The sequence below is a fragment of the Miniopterus schreibersii genome (genome assembly GCF_964146895.1).
Source record: "Miniopterus schreibersii genome assembly, chromosome: 12".
In the NCBI taxonomy this organism is placed as follows: domain Eukaryota; kingdom Metazoa; phylum Chordata; class Mammalia; order Chiroptera; family Miniopteridae; genus Miniopterus; species Miniopterus schreibersii.
In genome coordinates this window covers 8,719,324-8,735,963 of record NC_138112.1, presented here as the reverse complement: position 1 = coordinate 8,735,963, position 16,640 = coordinate 8,719,324, and the positions used below count along the sequence as shown (strand labels likewise).

The 16,640-nt window shown below is 41.3% G+C and overlaps 1 protein-coding gene and 1 pseudogene across 3 annotated transcripts in view; one reads left to right on the top strand and one right to left on the bottom strand.

The window, feature by feature from the left end:
• BCO2 (beta-carotene oxygenase 2) overlaps nucleotides 1–15,828 on the top strand; it is a 42,715-nt gene extending 26,887 nt beyond the window's left edge. For both annotated transcript variants that reach the window (XM_081154360.1, XM_081154361.1), the window contains 7 exons: nucleotides 2,461–2,589; nucleotides 3,599–3,759; nucleotides 4,936–5,103; nucleotides 13,008–13,145; nucleotides 13,720–13,896; nucleotides 14,417–14,527; nucleotides 15,585–15,828. In XM_081154360.1, the coding sequence (XP_081010486.1) occupies nucleotides 2,461–2,589; nucleotides 3,599–3,759; nucleotides 4,936–5,103; nucleotides 13,008–13,145; nucleotides 13,720–13,896; nucleotides 14,417–14,527; nucleotides 15,585–15,698 (998 nt within the window). In that variant the 3' untranslated portion in view covers nucleotides 15,699–15,828. The remainder of the gene's footprint in view (nucleotides 1–2,460; nucleotides 2,590–3,598; nucleotides 3,760–4,935; nucleotides 5,104–13,007; nucleotides 13,146–13,719; nucleotides 13,897–14,416; nucleotides 14,528–15,584) is intronic.
• LOC308565665 (large ribosomal subunit protein uL4 pseudogene) lies at nucleotides 7,058–8,332 on the bottom strand (annotated as a pseudogene). The gene has a single exon. The product of its transcript is annotated as a large ribosomal subunit protein uL4 pseudogene (transcript).
• Nucleotides 15,829–16,640: the final 812 nt, after the last annotated feature.

The following is a 16,640-nucleotide window of genomic DNA, read 5'->3' as shown; positions in this document are numbered from 1 at the left end:
ATCAAACCAGTTTTTAGTAATATTGTAAAATATATAATCACTTTGTACTCTTGGAACTATGGAACTTGACTTTTAATTCTTTTTTTTTTTTAAAAAATATATCTTTATTGATTTCAGAGAGAGGAAAGGAGAGGGAGAGAGAGATAGAAACATCAATGATGAGAGAGTCATTGATCGGCTGCAGCCCACAACCTGGGCATGTGCCCTGACCGGGAATCGAACCCTGATCGCCTGGATCCTGGGTCGACGCTTAACCGCTGAGCCATGCCCGGCCGGGCGACTTTTAATTCTTTTATAACCCATCACTGTATGAAATCATGATGTTTTATGTAACATGAGCTCTCAAAACACATCTGTATCCCCAAGCTAGACCTCCCCAGTACTTTATATCTAAGTGCTTGCTCACTGTTTTTACTAGGATGTCTACTAGGCATTACAAAATTAACTTGTCTAAAACCAGACTCATCTTTTCCCCTACACTTTCTCTGCTTAAAATATTTTTCACCTCAGTTGATATTAACTCTATCCTTCCAATTTCTCAGGACAGTAACTTTGGAATCATCCTTTATATCTCTGTCTGTCACGTCCACATTCAATTGGTGAAAAAGTAACTTCAAAAATTCCTTCAAAATATATCTAAAATCCAGCCACCTCATATCACCCCGTGGCCACAACTCTGGTCTGAGCCACCACCTCCCTCATTTGAATTATTATAATAGCTTCTTAACTGATCTCCTTGCTTCTGCCCTTATCCCACTTAAGTTTATTCTCAGCATATCAGTCGCTCCCTTTTTTTGATTTTTAAAAAAATCCTCACCCTAGGATACATTTTTATTGATTTTAGAGAGAGAGGAAGGGAGAGAGAGAAACAACGATGTGAGAGAGAAACATGGTTTGGCAGTCATGTCCTTGCACCAACTGGGGATGGAACCCACGACCCTTTGGTCCACGAGATGAAGCTCCAACCAATCCATTCACACCGGCCAGGGCTCATCCATTATTTTTTAACCCACTCCACAGCATCTAGACTGTTCTCCTTGCTCAATATGACAGGGCCACACTGGCCTCCTTGCTGCTGTGTACTTGAATACTCTAAACTTACTGTTGGCCGAGACTCTGCATTTGTTCTTCTTTCCTCTTGGAAGTCATTTCTCCCAGACATCTCCAAGACTTTCTTCCTCACCTTCTTCAGATCTTTACTCAAATGTCATCTTCTTAGTGAACTCTTCCCAGACCACCATATTTAAAATTGTAAATAACAGCACCCATCCCTATACACTTACTCCGGATCCCCATTTCCTGGTTTATTTTCCATTACAGTTCTTATCATCATCTGATGCATTATATTTTTACTTATTGTAAGAGTCATTAGAACTTGAGCTTTATAAAAGAAAAGTCTTTGGTCCATTTTGTACACTGCTATATATAAGTGTCTAGAATATGGTACTTATGACACTTAGAAGAGTGCCTGGAATATAGTTGAAACCCAACAAGTAGTTGTTGAATAAATGACTAGAGAACTGTATAGGTATCTTGTTCCAAAAGAAGCTTCATGGTTGCAAAATACTCTAAGTTCCCCAAGTTCTTCAGGACCTACGCTGGCAATTCTAATACTGCCAGGAAGATAATTTAATATGACCTCGACATTTATTCATTTATTGAATGATTTAACAGACATGTTGTTGGTCAATACATCAATAGTTATTTTTAGTGTACTTACTAAATGCGAAATCTTTTCTTGGTACTGAGAATGTGTAGGTGAAGCAGATAAGTCTGCTCTTGCAAAGCTCTGGTTGTTGATCTGCTTATCCCAGTAGAAGCAGACAAGCAAGTAGATAATTATAATAGTGCTAGGCTATATAAGAGATTATCCGGGCATAGAGGAGGGGCACCAAGTGACTTTGGGGTGGGGAAGATTCAGGGAAGGCTACCTGAGGAGTGGGTGGGTACCTGAGTTGATTCTTAAAGAAGTAGTAATAGTCAGATGGATGATTGCATGAATCAATATTAATGAGACAGGATGAGATGGGGCCTAAAGCAACCTGGAGGGAAGGATTTGGACATGGATGCAAATGGAGATCGTAGTTGTTGGGGTTGGGGGGTGGGGAGAGGGACAAATAGAATTTGAGAGTATTCCTGGCTGTTACCTTATTTTTCTTATTAAGTAGAGATTGAGTTCAGCTTCAGGGAGAGAGAGGTAACTGTCTGAGAACATTAAAATATAATAAACTGTTGGTGGATTACTTTGTGTGTGTTGTTTCAAAACCTTACTAATTACTTTCATAAAGTTCATATATGTTTGATACCTAAGTCTGTTTGAAATAACCCTTCATGAAATATAGGTATCATGCATATTGCATACATCTCTTAACTGCTTTTGCCTAGTCCATAAATGCAAGGGTTATCTTTTATTCTTAGAATGTATGTAAAACAGTTAAGACAAAACTTTCTGTTTTCCAGGTTCCTGCTATAATATTATTCGGGTTCCTCCAGAGAAGGCGGACCTTGGGGATACAATCCATGGAGCCCAAGTGATATGTTCCATTGCTTCTGCGGAGAGATTGAAACCTTCTTACTACCATAGCTTTGGTGAGTCCAAGAGATGACGCAGATTGCATGGGGCCTGCTTTACTGTCACTGTAGCAGAGGGACTAGCTTTGGCAAGTACTATGTTAATACAGTTTATCTGAGTATGGTGACAATGAGACCAAGGTTGCATTTTAATACCAGTTAAGTTTATTATGGTTCTTACCCTAGCCAACTGACTGCTTGAAAGGGTAATTATTTTAGTGCAAGCAGTTACTAAAAAATTAATTGACAACATCAAGAATAAACTGTAATGTAAACTATGGGCTTTGGGTGATTATAATGTGTCAATGTAGGTTCATCAATTATAAGAAACGTACCACTCTGGTGGGGGTGCCAATAATGCAGAGGCTATGCAGGTGTAGGGACGGGGTATATGAGAAATTTGTATACTTCCCCCTCAATTTTATTGTGATCCTAAAACAGCTCTAAAAAGGAAAAGTCTTAATTGAAAAAAAACCATTTGACCATAACAGTTAATTGACAGGATTCAAAATTTTAGGTAACTTTAAAGGCCACAAATAATAATACATGAAAAGATCTTGACTATATTTTTTGGGGGAAATTCATATTCTATATAGATTGCTTCAGCCTTTTCTTAGAATAGTTATCTTCTGCATTCTATACCTTTATAGTTAGTCTGCTCCTGGATCCTTACCTCAGTATAAATACCAAAAGGACTATGAAATAAGCATTCAGATCATAAATCACACTTTCATATTATGCTTCTTTACTTTGTTTCTAAACCAAAACAATTTTAAGAGAAAGAAAAAAACGATAAAAAAAGCTAGTTGAGGATCTCAACCCAAACTGCTCTAAGCAGTTCTCTTTTTTATGTAAGAACAGGAAATCTGTATAACAAAGCTGGGAAACAGTGAAGAACTGACTCTTGCTCGCCTTGTCTAGGTCAGCAGTCCTGTGTGCCAGCGTTCAGACATGTCCCCATAACTGTCACATTTCAGACAACTCTAGTTCACCAGGTAACATTTTCATGTTTGCTGGAACCTTTTAGGAATGACAGAGAACTATATAATCTTCATTGAACAACCTCTCAAGATGAATCTGTGGAAAATCCTCACTTGTAAGATTCAGGGAAAGGCCATTTCAGATGGAATAAGCTGGGAACCCCAGTGCACCACACGGTTTCACGTGGTGAATAAGTGCAGTGGAGAGGTCAGTATTTTGAGTATGTTTATTGTGAAAGTGACTGGAAACAAAGGCAAGTTTCCATTTGGTTGATGTTACCTTCACTGGGCATTAGTTGCATGACTCTTTTTTTTTTTTAATTCTTACCCTTACCCAAGGATGTTTTTCCATTGCTTTTCAGAGAGAGTGGGGGGAGGGGGGGAGACAGACAGACAAGACAGACACATCGATCTGTTGCCTCCCACACTGGCCCCAACAGGGATGGAGACTGCAACCAAGGTATGTGCCCTTGGCCGCAGTCGAACCTGGGACCCTTCAGTCCGTGGGCCTACGCTCTAACCACTGAGCCAAACTGGCTCGGGCTACTTGCATGACTCTTAATCAAGGATATTACCTCCTTCCATAGGTAGGGCTAGCTACTTATTAATTAATACAGTGCATTTAGCATATTAGAGCATTGTAGGAAATGGCTTTATCCATTAAATTATCTGATTCATTTAAATGACATCTAGAAACCCTCTTAGCATGGGTTTTTCCACATCATAATATTTGCAAAAGAGGATGTTGTTCAGCCAAAGGTCTTCTGTAACTTTTGCAATGACACTTTAATCAGTTGCTTCTACAACTTCTTGATATGTAAATATGATACTCCTACTAAAGTCCAAAGCACATCGGTTAAATATCTTTCTATACTCCTGGTTAATAGCACTATTTTATTTGTTTATTTTCCCCTTCTCTAAAGAGAGAGTATCCTAAATTTACTGTACTGTAATTTTATTACAAAAATTCCATTTTAATAATGCATTTTTTAAAGAATTAATCACTTAAATATATCATAAGTTACTTAATAGCAGTGTTTTCTATTTAACCATGTAGAGTCCAGGAATTATCTGTCCTTGAAAACGCTGGACCATATTTCATGAGGACTTCTAAGTGAGTTGTAACAGTTAATTGGTCTGTATTAAACAGCTCTAGTTTGTTGATTAATATGAGGTGAGAGATGACTTAAGCAAGCAATGCTTAAATCAAAGCATATTTGCTTCTACATTTCAAATTCTTCTTTGGCACTTACGTGGCCTGTCATGTAATGCGGGGGGATGGGGTGGGAATCTTCTTAATTTGAGCTTGGTGCATCTGTTCCCTAATGGAAAAAATGAAAATAAGAGAAAATGTCTCTTTTTCATGTTTGTATTTTCCCTGCAGCTTCTTCCAGGGAAATACTGCAGTAAACCTTTTGTTACTTTTCATCAAATCAATGCTTTTGAGGACCAGGGTTGTGTTGTAATTGATCTGTGCTGTCAAGATGATGGAAGATCCCTAGAAATTTACCAACTACAGAATCTTAGGAAAGCTGGGAAAGAGCTTGATCAGGTAAGCACCTTTGAGTTGTCAGGTGTCGTCAAAATAATTTTGAACTTGCCAACTTCTGGTTTTGGCTTTGGAATTAGCTATTTCTCTTGTCTCTTTGGCAAGTAAGGAGGGAGAATGATTTTAAAGACACAGCTTTGTCGCTTATTTATTTAATACTTAAAAATAATTTGAAGTACTTACTTAACACCTAATAGAAAGCACGTTAAAGGAAGCCAAGAGGTGTGTTTTGAAGCACTGTGATTAGATGCTTATTACACTTGAGCACTAACATATTTAAATTTACTGGAAGGAATGGCAAAATGGACCATAACCTTAATTCTCTGATGAAGTGTATCAGTCCGTCTAGCTGAAGGATTTCACTTTTTTCTGATCTTGAGTCCAAGGTAAATTTTCCCTGGGGTTATGTAATATAAATTGTTTTTAGCCACTAATTTCTTCAACTCGTTGCATTTTCAGTTTCTAGAATTTTGATTTGTGTTTTTGTTTTTTTTTATAATTTCTAGTTCTCTGCTACAATTCTCGATGTAAAACAATTTTCTTCAACATATTCAGAATAGTTAAAGTCTGATGGTTCTATTATCTGGATCCCCTGTGGCTTTGTTTCTATCATCTGTTGTTTATCTTAGTATTACTGTTTTTTAATCACACCCCCTTGCCATCTTATTTGCCTGTTAATTTTTATCACATACAGAACATTGTGTTTAGGAATTGTAGGAATATTTGAGACCCGGGATGATGTTTTCTTCCCTTAAATAACATTTTCACTTGCTTCTGGTAGATGGCTAGGGTACATTATCAATTCCAGATATTCTTTTTAAAAAATTTTTATTTTAGGATTATAGTTTGCATTCAACACTTTGGTGTATTAGTTTCTGGAGTACAGCATAGCAGATAGGCACCCATATAGGTTACAAAGTGTACCCTCTGATAATGCAGGTGCCCACCTGGAACCATAGGCAGTTATTACAATGTTGCTGACTAGTCCCTGTGCTGCACCTTACATCCCATGTTTATTTGGTAACTACCTATTAGTATTTCTTAATCCCATCACCTTTGTTTACCCCATCCCCCAACACCCCTTCCCTCTGGCCTCCACAAGTTTGTTCTCTGTAACTGTAAGTCTGTTTCTGTTTTTGTTCATTAGATTCCACATATAAGTGATATCTGGTATTTGTCTTTCTCTGACTGGCTTATTTCACTTAGCTAATACCCTCTAGGTCCATCCGTGCTGTCACAAATGGCAAGATTTCATTCTTTTTTATGGCCAAGTATTATTTCATTGTATATTTATGTCCCACAGCTTTTTACCCACTCATCTACTGATGGGCACTTGGGCTGCTTCCATATCTTGGCTATTGTAAATAATACTGCAATGAGCGCAGGGGTGCATATATTCTTTGAATTAATGTTTTGGGTTTCTTCACATATATACCCAGAAGTGGAACCTCTGGGTCATAAGGAAGTTCCATTTTAAATTTTTTGAGGCGCCTTCACACTGCTTCCATAGAGGTTGTACCAAACTGCATTCCCACCAGCATTGCCCGAGGGCTCCTCTTTCTCTGCACCCTCACCAACACTTGCTCCTTGACTTATTGATGGCAGTCACTCTCACAGGTGTACGGTGATATCTCACAGTGGTTTTGATTTGCATTTCTCTGATGATTAGTGGTGTTGAGCAACTTTTCATGTCTGTTGGCCACCTGTGTGTCCTGTTTGGAAGGATCTATTCAGGTCTTCTGCCCACTTTTTAATTGGGTTGTTTTTCTGGTGTTGAGTTGTCTGAGTTCTTTATCAATTTTGAATATTAACCCCTTATCAGATGTATTATTGGTGAGTACCTTCTCCTGTTTAGTAGGTTGTCTTCCCCCCCCCCCCCCACTGCCTTTCATCATTTTTTAATTCAAAATTCGCTGTCCAGAGTGATTTGACCCTTATGGAATAAACGAGTTTAAGTTTATGCCACAGGCTTCTTTGCTTCTGTGGCGGGTTCTTTTCTGCGGATTCTTCTCAGCTGCTGGCTTCTTGGGAGCTGCAGCCTTCTTTCCCACCAAAGGCTTCTTCTGCTTCTTAACACCAACAGCCTTCTTTCCTCCCTTCCCCACCAAGGCTTCTTGCCTGGGGCCCCATCTCGTCTGATTTGGCTTCTAGCGCTGCAGCTGCTTCATCCGCCGGGGGCCTGTGGTTCTCGGCTGGCGAGGATTGGTGCTCCGGCGCATGGCCTTTGCATGCTGGCTTAGCTTCAACATGACTCTCAGGCTCTTCAGGGGGTTCTTCTTCAGGACCCTGCCATGGATCTTCTTGCGTGGTGCTCGCAGGGCTGTTTGGATCTCTGTGCTTTTCAAGATTCTGCTCAGGTCTGTACTGAGCATTGTGTGCACGGGAAGGTTGTGGTTACCCTTGGGGGAGGCAGCTTTACGCCAGGTGCTATACAGCTCATCTAATCTGCGGAAAACACTTCCAGTGCAAACGCAGAAATGCCCACATGCCCACCAGGAGCAAGTTTCAAAATGTTTCGTTTGCTTACATTAAGCAGAGTAATTCCAGGGGTGATTCTGAAGGCTTTGATGATGCTGTTGGTCTCGTTATAGATGATACAAGGTCCCCTGCGCTGGATACGATGACGGTTTCTCATTTTGCCTTTGCCAGCTCTCATTCGCTGTGAGGCATAGACCTTTTTATATCATTCCAGGCCTTATGTTTCTTAAGAAGCAAAACAGCCTCCTTGGTTTTGGTGTAGCCTTCAACTTTATTTTCAACCACCAAAGGAAGTTCAGGAACTTCCTCAGTATGATGACCTTTAGACATGACCAGCGCTGGTAAGGCTGAGGCAGCCAGGGCAGAGCAGATGGCATTTCGTTCCTGTGTTGTGTTCACTCTGCAGTGCCAATGGCGCCAGGTTTTGGTTGGTGCAAACATGCGGCCCCCACAACACATATTTCCAAAAGCACCCTGGCCAGAACGTTGAGTTCCACCACCTTGGACTCTGGGAATTCGAGCCACTGCTCTGCCAGCACCCAAGACTCAGCACCGGTCTATGACCTGCCAGTTCACTGGCAGCATAGGGCTGTCTATTGTTTTTGCACAAGTTGGTGTGAACAAAGTTCATGATATCTGGTCAAATGGGAGCCTTGAACACAGCAGACAAAGTGACATTTTTGCCAGATGTTTCTCCCTTTTCGGAGTACATGGAAATCAGTGGACAAGCACACACCATGGCGGGGAGAGGAGGCCACACTCTTCTCTACCCAGTGGCTCCCACAGGAAAAGGTGTAGGTTGTCTTTTTGTTTTGTTGATAATTCCAGATATTCTTTTTTTTTTTAAATCCTCACCCGAGGATATGTGTTTTTTGTTTTTTTAAAAATTTATTATAGAGAGAGGGGAAGGGAGAGAGGGACACACATAGATGTGAGAGAGAAACATTGGTCATTGCCTCCCGTGCCTGCCCCTACTGGGGTTTGAACCTGAAATGTAGGTATGTTCCCTGACCAGGAATTGAACCCCAAACCTTTTGTGTATAGGATGATGCTCCAACCAACTGGGCGACCCAGTCAGGGCCCTGATAGTCTTAATCTGGTTACAGGGCTTGAGATAATTTGAAGCAGGATACAGTCCCTGCATGAGCCGTACTATTTCTTATTTATTTTTACTCCTAGGGTGTAGGCCTAAGGGGTCTTGACCCAAACAGCTAGAGGTTTTTCAGGGCTTCCCCTTATTGGTAGATCTTGACTTTGAACTTTTGTCTCCCTAGCTCCTCAAAACTATCAAAATCTTTTCTCATTAGGGTCAAGTGGTGGTGGAGTTGGTGTGGCTCTCTTCTTATAAAAGGGGAGCTAGCATGAAGGATCCTTGTGGTGATGGAACTGTTCTGTATCTTGAGTGTGGTGGTGGTCACATGAATTTACATTGTGATAGAATTGCATAGAACTAAACACACATACATGAATGCATGTTAACTGGTGCAATCGGAATAAACTTAGTGGATTATGTCAATATAAATCTCCCAGTTGTGATATTGTACTGTGGTTATGATAGACATTATAATTGGTAAAAATGGATGAAGGATGCATTATTTCTTTTTTTATGTGGTAAAATATACATAACACAATATTTACTACTTTAACTATTTTAGGTGTGCAATTAAGTGGCATTAAGTACTTTAACAATGTTACGCAACCATCATCACTGTTCATTTCCAGAACTTTTTCATCATTGCAAACAGAAACACTGCACCCCTTAAATAACAGCTCCCTGTTCCCCCCTCTCCCCAGTGCTTGGTAGCCTCTATTCTACTTTTTGTTTCTATAAATTTGCCTATTCTAGCTGGCTCATATAACTGGAATCATACAAGATTTGTTCTTTCGTGTCTGGCTTATTTCATTCAGTAATCTTTTTAAGGTCATCCATGTTGTAACATGTATCAGAATCTCATTCTTTTTCTGAAAAATTTTATTTTATTGTTGACAGTATTATAGATGTCTCCCATTTTCTCCATTTTTGCCCCCCTTCACCCAATCCCCACCCCACCCCAGGCCTTCCTCATGCTATTGTCTGTGGCCATGGTTTATGCATATATGTTCTTTGGTTAATCTCTTCCTGTCCCTCCCACCCCCCCACTGAAATCTGTTATTCTGTTCCATGCATCCATACCTCTGGACCTGTTTTGTTCGTCAGTTTATTTTGTTCTTTAGATTCTACTCATAAGTGAGATCATGTGATATTTGTCTTTCTCTGACTGGCTTATTTCACTTAGCATAATATAATACTCTCCAGGTCCATCCACGCTGTCTCAAAAGGTAAGAGATTCTTTTTTTACAGTTGCGTAGTATTCTATTGTGTAGATGTGCCACAGCTTTTGTCTGTCTGTCTGTCTGTTTTAATCCTCACCCGAGGATATTTTTTCCATTGCTTTTCATAGAGTGACAGGGTGGGGGGGGGGGCAGAGAGAGAAAGAGAGAGGGAGAGAGAAAGAAACATTGAGGTGAGAGAGACACATTGATTGGTTGTATCTCTCACTTGCCCCAACCAGAGCTGGGGATCCAGCCTACAACTGAGGTACGTGCCCTTGGCCAGAATCGAACCCAGGACCCTTCAGTCCCTGGACTGATGCTCTAACTACTGAGCAAAAACAGCTAGGGCTGCCACAGCTTTTTTATCCACTCATCTACTGACGGGCACTTGGCTGCTTCCAGATCTTGGCTATTGTAAACTGTGCTGCTATGAACATAGGGCTGCATATGTTCTTTCTGACTGGTGTTTGTGGATTCTTAGGATATATAAGAATCAGCTCCATTTGATACACATTTCCTTTTGTTTGAGGAACCTCCATACTATTTTCCATAGTGGCTGCACCAGTCTGCATTCCCACCAGCAGTGCACCAGGGCTCCCCTTTCTCCACACCCTCGCCAGCACTTGTTTATTGGTTTGTTGATGGAGTCATTCTGGCAGGTGTGAAGTGATACTTCATTGTGGTTTTAATTTGCATCTCTCTGATGCTTACTGATGTTGAGCATTTTCTCATGTATCTCTTGGCCATCTCTATGTCCTCTTTGGCGAAGTGTCTATTCAGGTCCTTTGCCCATTTTTAAATTGGATTGTTTGTCTTCCTTTTGTTGAGTGTATGAGTTCTTTATATATTTTGGAAATTAACTGCTTATCCAATGTATCATTGGCAAATATGTTCTTCCATACAGTGGGCTCCCTTTTCGTTTTGTGGATGGTTTCTTTTGCTGTGCAGAAGCTTTTTAGTTTGAGAATCTCATTCCTCATAAAGGAGGAATAATGGAGTTATACATACACACTCTGCATTTTATTGTCTATCTGTTGGTGGGTACTTGGATTTCTTTGGCTGCTGTGAGTAATGCTGTTAAGGACACTGGTATGCAAGTATCTATTTGGGCCCCTGCTTTCAATTCTCTTTGCTATATACCTAGAATTGCTGGCTCATATGACAATTCTATGTTTAACTTTTGAGGAACTGTGAAACTGTTTTCCACAGCAGCTGCACAATTTTACATTCCCATCAGAAAGGCACAAGGGTTCCAGTTTCTTCATGTTCTCACCAACACTTATTTTCTGTTTTTCTTTCAAAAATTTTCTTATAACAGCCATCCTAATGAGCATGAAGCGCTGTCTCATTGTGGCTTTGATACGCATTTCCTCAATGACTAATGATGTTGAGTATCTTGTCATGTACTTATTGTCCATTTGTGTATCTTTGATGAAAGATATTTCTTTCAGTCCTTCGCCCATTTTGTAATCAGTTGTTTTTCTGTATTCTTACAACTGCATGTGGATCTGCAGTGATCTCAGAATAAAAAAGTTTAGTAAAAAAATTGCTTGATTTTTCTCAGCCTTTCAGCTGCCTTTTCCTAAAAGCAGCTTATGTCCTCAGGGGGAAAAGTGCCCCCGATATCTAGCTTATCTCCTCCCAAATCTCCACCCGTTTTTTCCTTACTGCCTTTTTAGCTCACCAGTGCCTTCAAACAGCTGTTTTAAACATTTTGTCCAGCTTTTCTCAATGGGACAGTTGATCCACATGACCTAAGTTACCATTATTGGATGTCTTTTTGTTCAGCTATGGTTTTACAAAAGAAAAAAAATTTAAATAAACTTAAGAGTAATTTTTAAAAAGCCAACTCTTTGTGCAGCTTAAAAACTCAGTAGAAACATTTCTGCATGGGATGGAAATAACATGGGTTAGGAAAAGGGGGGAATGGCAGTTTGTTCTCCATCTTACAAGATTTTAAGGGAGAAAAGTGTACTTAAAGCATTCTTTTAAAAATGTATGTTTTTCTTTATCTCAGAGAGAGGAAGGGAGAGGGGGAGAGAGACAGAAACATCAATGATGAGAGAGAGTCACTGATCGGCTGCCTACTGGGGATCGAGCCCGCACCCTGCAGGTGCCCTGACTGGAACCGAACTGTGACCTCCTGGTTCACAGACTGACTCTCAGCCCCTGAGCCACGCTGGCGGCGCTAAAGCATTCTTATTGTTGGAAGGGTCTATTACTTAAACATCATCAATACAGCAGAGAGGCTGTGTTGGGGGATCCCTAGGACCATTCCCTTGATAATTCACTAGGAGGACTCACAGGTTCCAGAAAAACGGGCGAAAGGAAAAGGTGCAGGGGGTGGAGTGTGGAGGAAACTGAGTCCTTGGAAGCATGCATCTGGCTGTCCAGGGTTTTTGTGGGGATCTGCACATGGACATACAGTCCCTACATGGGTAACCTCAGTTCCTGAAGCTCCAGACCCCATAGAGAAAGCAGGGGCTCATTATAAATCACATCATCAGCATAAACTATCTGGATAAATGAGTACAGTGTGACTCAAGGCCTCAGGCAGGCAAAATACTTTTATCAGACAGAATGATCCAAGAAAGAGCTCAGTTTCCAGACACGGGCTAGCATGAAAACAGGTCTTTCTTGAGAATGTGCAAGGTTTGAGCAACCCAGGCCTACCTAAGTTAACCCTTTTCTTTGTAGAGGTCTATCCTGACCAAACCCAAAGAAGGAAGAAGCCCTTATTACTGGGTAGTTCCTTACCCTGCAGTATGTTTCTTTATGGCACTTATCACCATCAGACCATGGGCTATATAATCATTTGTTTTTTTGACACTAATTAAATAACACGTATTTTATTATTTATTATCATGCTTTCTACACTAGACTGTAAGTTGCATGAGGCCAGAGGTTTTTTGTTCACTGCTGTATTCCCAGTGTCTAAAACAGTACCTGTAGTAGGTACTCAACAGGTATTCGTTGTATAAATGAACGAATGAAAACGATCATTTATGCAGTTACTTAGGATTGCCAATAATGTTGCCTGGATTGAAATTATTGGGGCATGCAGTTATTCTCTGAATGACAATTTCCTCATCTGTTCATTTCTCTCTCCTGCACAGGTCTATAATTCAGCAGCCACATCTTTCCCTCGAAGGTTTGTTTTGCCCTTGCATGTCAGTTTGGATGCCCCCGAGGGAGAGAACCTCAGCCCCCTGTCCTATTCTTCGGCCAGTGCTACAAAGCAGGCTGATGGCAAGGTAGGCTACGAACAGACATTAGACCAAGACTTTGAATTTTAGTGGTTTTTTTACTCATTGCCCGTTCTCACAACGTCTGGTGCGCGGTGTGCAGTAGGTGTCATCACGTTCAGCTGAGCAGGGGCAGGCCCTGTTATGCTGCTTGCGCAAGAGCCGCAGAATTCTGGTTGGGAGTGAGCACTGTGCTTACCGACGCCTTTCGTGTTTTGAAACAGATACATGCAACTTTCTAATGGTTGTAAAATGTTTAGAAATTTGAGATTGGTATCACCCATCCCTGTCTTTTAGATAATCTGTGCTCATCACAAGCATATCATGGCATAGCTGTTGATGTCTTAGCTTCAGTAAAATAAAAAGTGCACTGGTATTACCTCCTGTAAGCTGAGTCACAAGACCTGATCATCTTTTATGCATTTATACCCATGATGGAAGGAGGACCAGTATAAAAAATTCCATAGGGCCTCTGTTTCTAAGCCCTGTCAGAAACTCCTGCAGAGTATTAGCCCCCTCGTGGACCTACCTGAAGAAAGTGAGAATTAAGCAACCACTGTAAATCCTTTTGGGAACTTTTCAGATTTGGTGCACTTATGAGAATCTATATCCCGAGAACTTGGAAGGAGGTATTGAATTTCCCCAGATTAACTACGGCCAAGTCAGCGGCAAAAAGTATCGTTTCTTCTACGGCTGTGGCTTTCAGCATTTGGTAGGGGATTCTCTGGTCAAGGTTGACGTGGTAAACAAGACACTGAAGGTAATGAAAATCCCTTTTCTTCTCTAAGCTCTGAAAAGAACTGGTCTGCCCTCGGAATGAGTCTGTTTTGTTTAAGGTAGCTTCTGAGATTCTTTAATATTTAAGCAGCTCAGCCAGTTAGCTTTATTAAGTGCGAGAAGCATGCGGTTGCTTAGGTAGGTGTGTGTTCTCTTTAGGGAATCTTAGTGAACCACAGCCCAGAAAAAGAATTCTGTGCTTGATTTTGTTTTGAGAGAGATCACAGGGCTAAGACTGTCAGCATACCTGTATTTCAGGTTGGTGGGAAACGATAATTTCACAAGTTGTGTTTGAGATGATGGAAGCTGGCAGCTGTGAAAGCTCCCTCTCTCCACCCTATATTCAACTCAATATGCCTGACTTTTTTTTTTTTTTTACTGTTGGAATATTATATTGACAGCCAAATTTATGCTGGGAGGTAAAAAAAAAAAAAAAAAAAAGCTATTGGAAGCTTCCAGTTCATAACTAGCCTTCTATCAAATACTTTTTTGGGGTCTTACAGGTTTGGAGAGAAGATGGCTTTTATCCTGCAGAACCTGTTTTTGTTCCAGTACCAGGGACCAGTGAAGAAGATGGGGGGGTTATTCTTTCCGTGGTGATCACCCCCAACCAGGTAAATGTGTTTCCCTGTCACCAGTCATAAAGAAAAGTGACTCTGAGCCTTTTGAGGGTTTTACTTGATGACGCTGCCAATAGTTTATTTTGATTGTAATGTGGCACCTTCGCTCTTTTCTTCCTTTCCTTACCACTTATGTACTCTTTTATCATAATCCATACTTTTTATTGGTCTAAATTTCCATTTGTAGAACTATAATAATTTATATTTGCATAGGAATGCATTTACAAACTACTTTCATACAGATGATCTTATTTAGTCATCAAAACAACTTTGTGGGATGCCATTTACACACATGGAATGTGTAACTTAAGGTCCCAGTCTTCTGACTTCTAGTCTAATATTCACACCACCGTCTGTGCTGCCAGTTTCAACTGAGTGGCCGAACAGTCTTATGTGGTAAGCCCTGACCTGGTGTCTCAATAATATCTAACTTCTCGTCTGGGGCAATGCTGTGGCAAATAGGTTCCCCTTGAGAACCAGCTTTGATTAATTCATAGTGGCTCCTGGGGTGTAGAATTCTAAGCTTTTTAAAGGGCTTGGTGAGAAATGTGCTCCGATCAGTTCGACAGGGCCGCCATGGGCTTAGGAGGGGTTCGCCCTCATGCCACACACGCACCACCCCTGTAATCATACCAGGGCAAGTCTCGGTCTGCCCTGCAATGCTACCTGTGAGCAGCTCTCAAGTAACACAGAACGGAGGCAGGCCTTTCTAATGTGGGAGAAAGAATTCCTGTGTCTCTTAGGAAACCGAAAAGGAACAGGTTAAAAAGATCCTTAAACTCAAGGAGATCCTACGAAGGTGATATAAGCAGTGTGATTTTTGCAGTCTAGGTGTGAACTCCTTGAGCCGTAGTTTCCTTTTCAGTGCAGTTCAGCAATGCGGCGAAGCGAGCACTAGTGAGTGGTGCGTGGGCCACTCGGCCAGGCGCTGGGGTGGGCACGAGCAGGAGGAAGACGTGCCCGCTCCCCTAGAAGTTTCAGCGCAGTGGACAGAGGCATAGTTCTGATAGGAAAAACCCAAGAATTTTCAGTGTTGTCTTTCCTTTTCTAGAATAAAAGCAACTTCCTCCTCGTCTTGGATGCCAAGAACTTTGAAGAGCTGGGCCGAGCAGAGGTGCCCGTGCAAATGCCTTATGGGTTTCACGGCACCTTCGTACCCACCTGAGGAAGAACCACGAGGTCTGGGGCCTGGGTTTAAAATGAATGTGCTCTGCACAAGAGAGACCAAAAGGGGCACCTTACCTTCCAAACCATAGAAATTTAACCACATTTCTATTAAAAACAGACTTCAAGAGAGAACGGTGGTTTTCTATTTTCTTAGGGCTCTTCCTTGAAAACATTAAGCAAGTGTTGCTACAACCTTTTGAAGAGAGTTTTAAATTTGTATTTACTGGATACATCTTCCTCTAGGTAACGAGAATGCATGAAAGAAAACCAGAACGGGATAGGTGGTGACAGAGATCCTCACACCTGGCAGAAGAAATACCAGTAGTCATAGGTAGTAGAATACAGATCTGAAAAGCACCTGGTTTGTCCTGTCACAGCCTGCCTGTTACCACTGCTCCCCAGGTGCTCGCAGAGTACAGGAAGCCAGCTGTGTCATGTTCGACAGCTTCTTTTAGACTGGCTGTCCCTGCAGTCCATAGCAGACGCCACTGCAGTTGAACCACCCATGACCACCTCCCACCCTGCCCCCAACTCGGCCTTGGCAGGCTGTTGTTTTGAAGGACATTGCTAAAATCAGGCATGTCTTCTAATCTCCAGGTGTATAGTTCTTCCTCTGAATTAATGAAAAATTGGTAGTTCTTCATTTAGTTGGGCAACAGGTGGCACTAGAGACCATTTAATCTCCACATTTCTAAACCCCACCAGTTTTTACTAATAGCCCAAATCAGCCTAGGTCTGTCACTTAAGCCACACTCTTCCCAACACTCTCAAAATCCCTTGTACTCCTTTCCTTCTGTTATACACCTGCCCTCTGTTGAATTCCAGTCCTGGGCCAGATCCATGCTCTCTCTGCATGTTGCACATCGCTGGAGAAAACCCCCCCAGACATGTCTTTCAGAAGCAACTGTGAATTCATTATCAGGCTCACTGAGCAGTCATG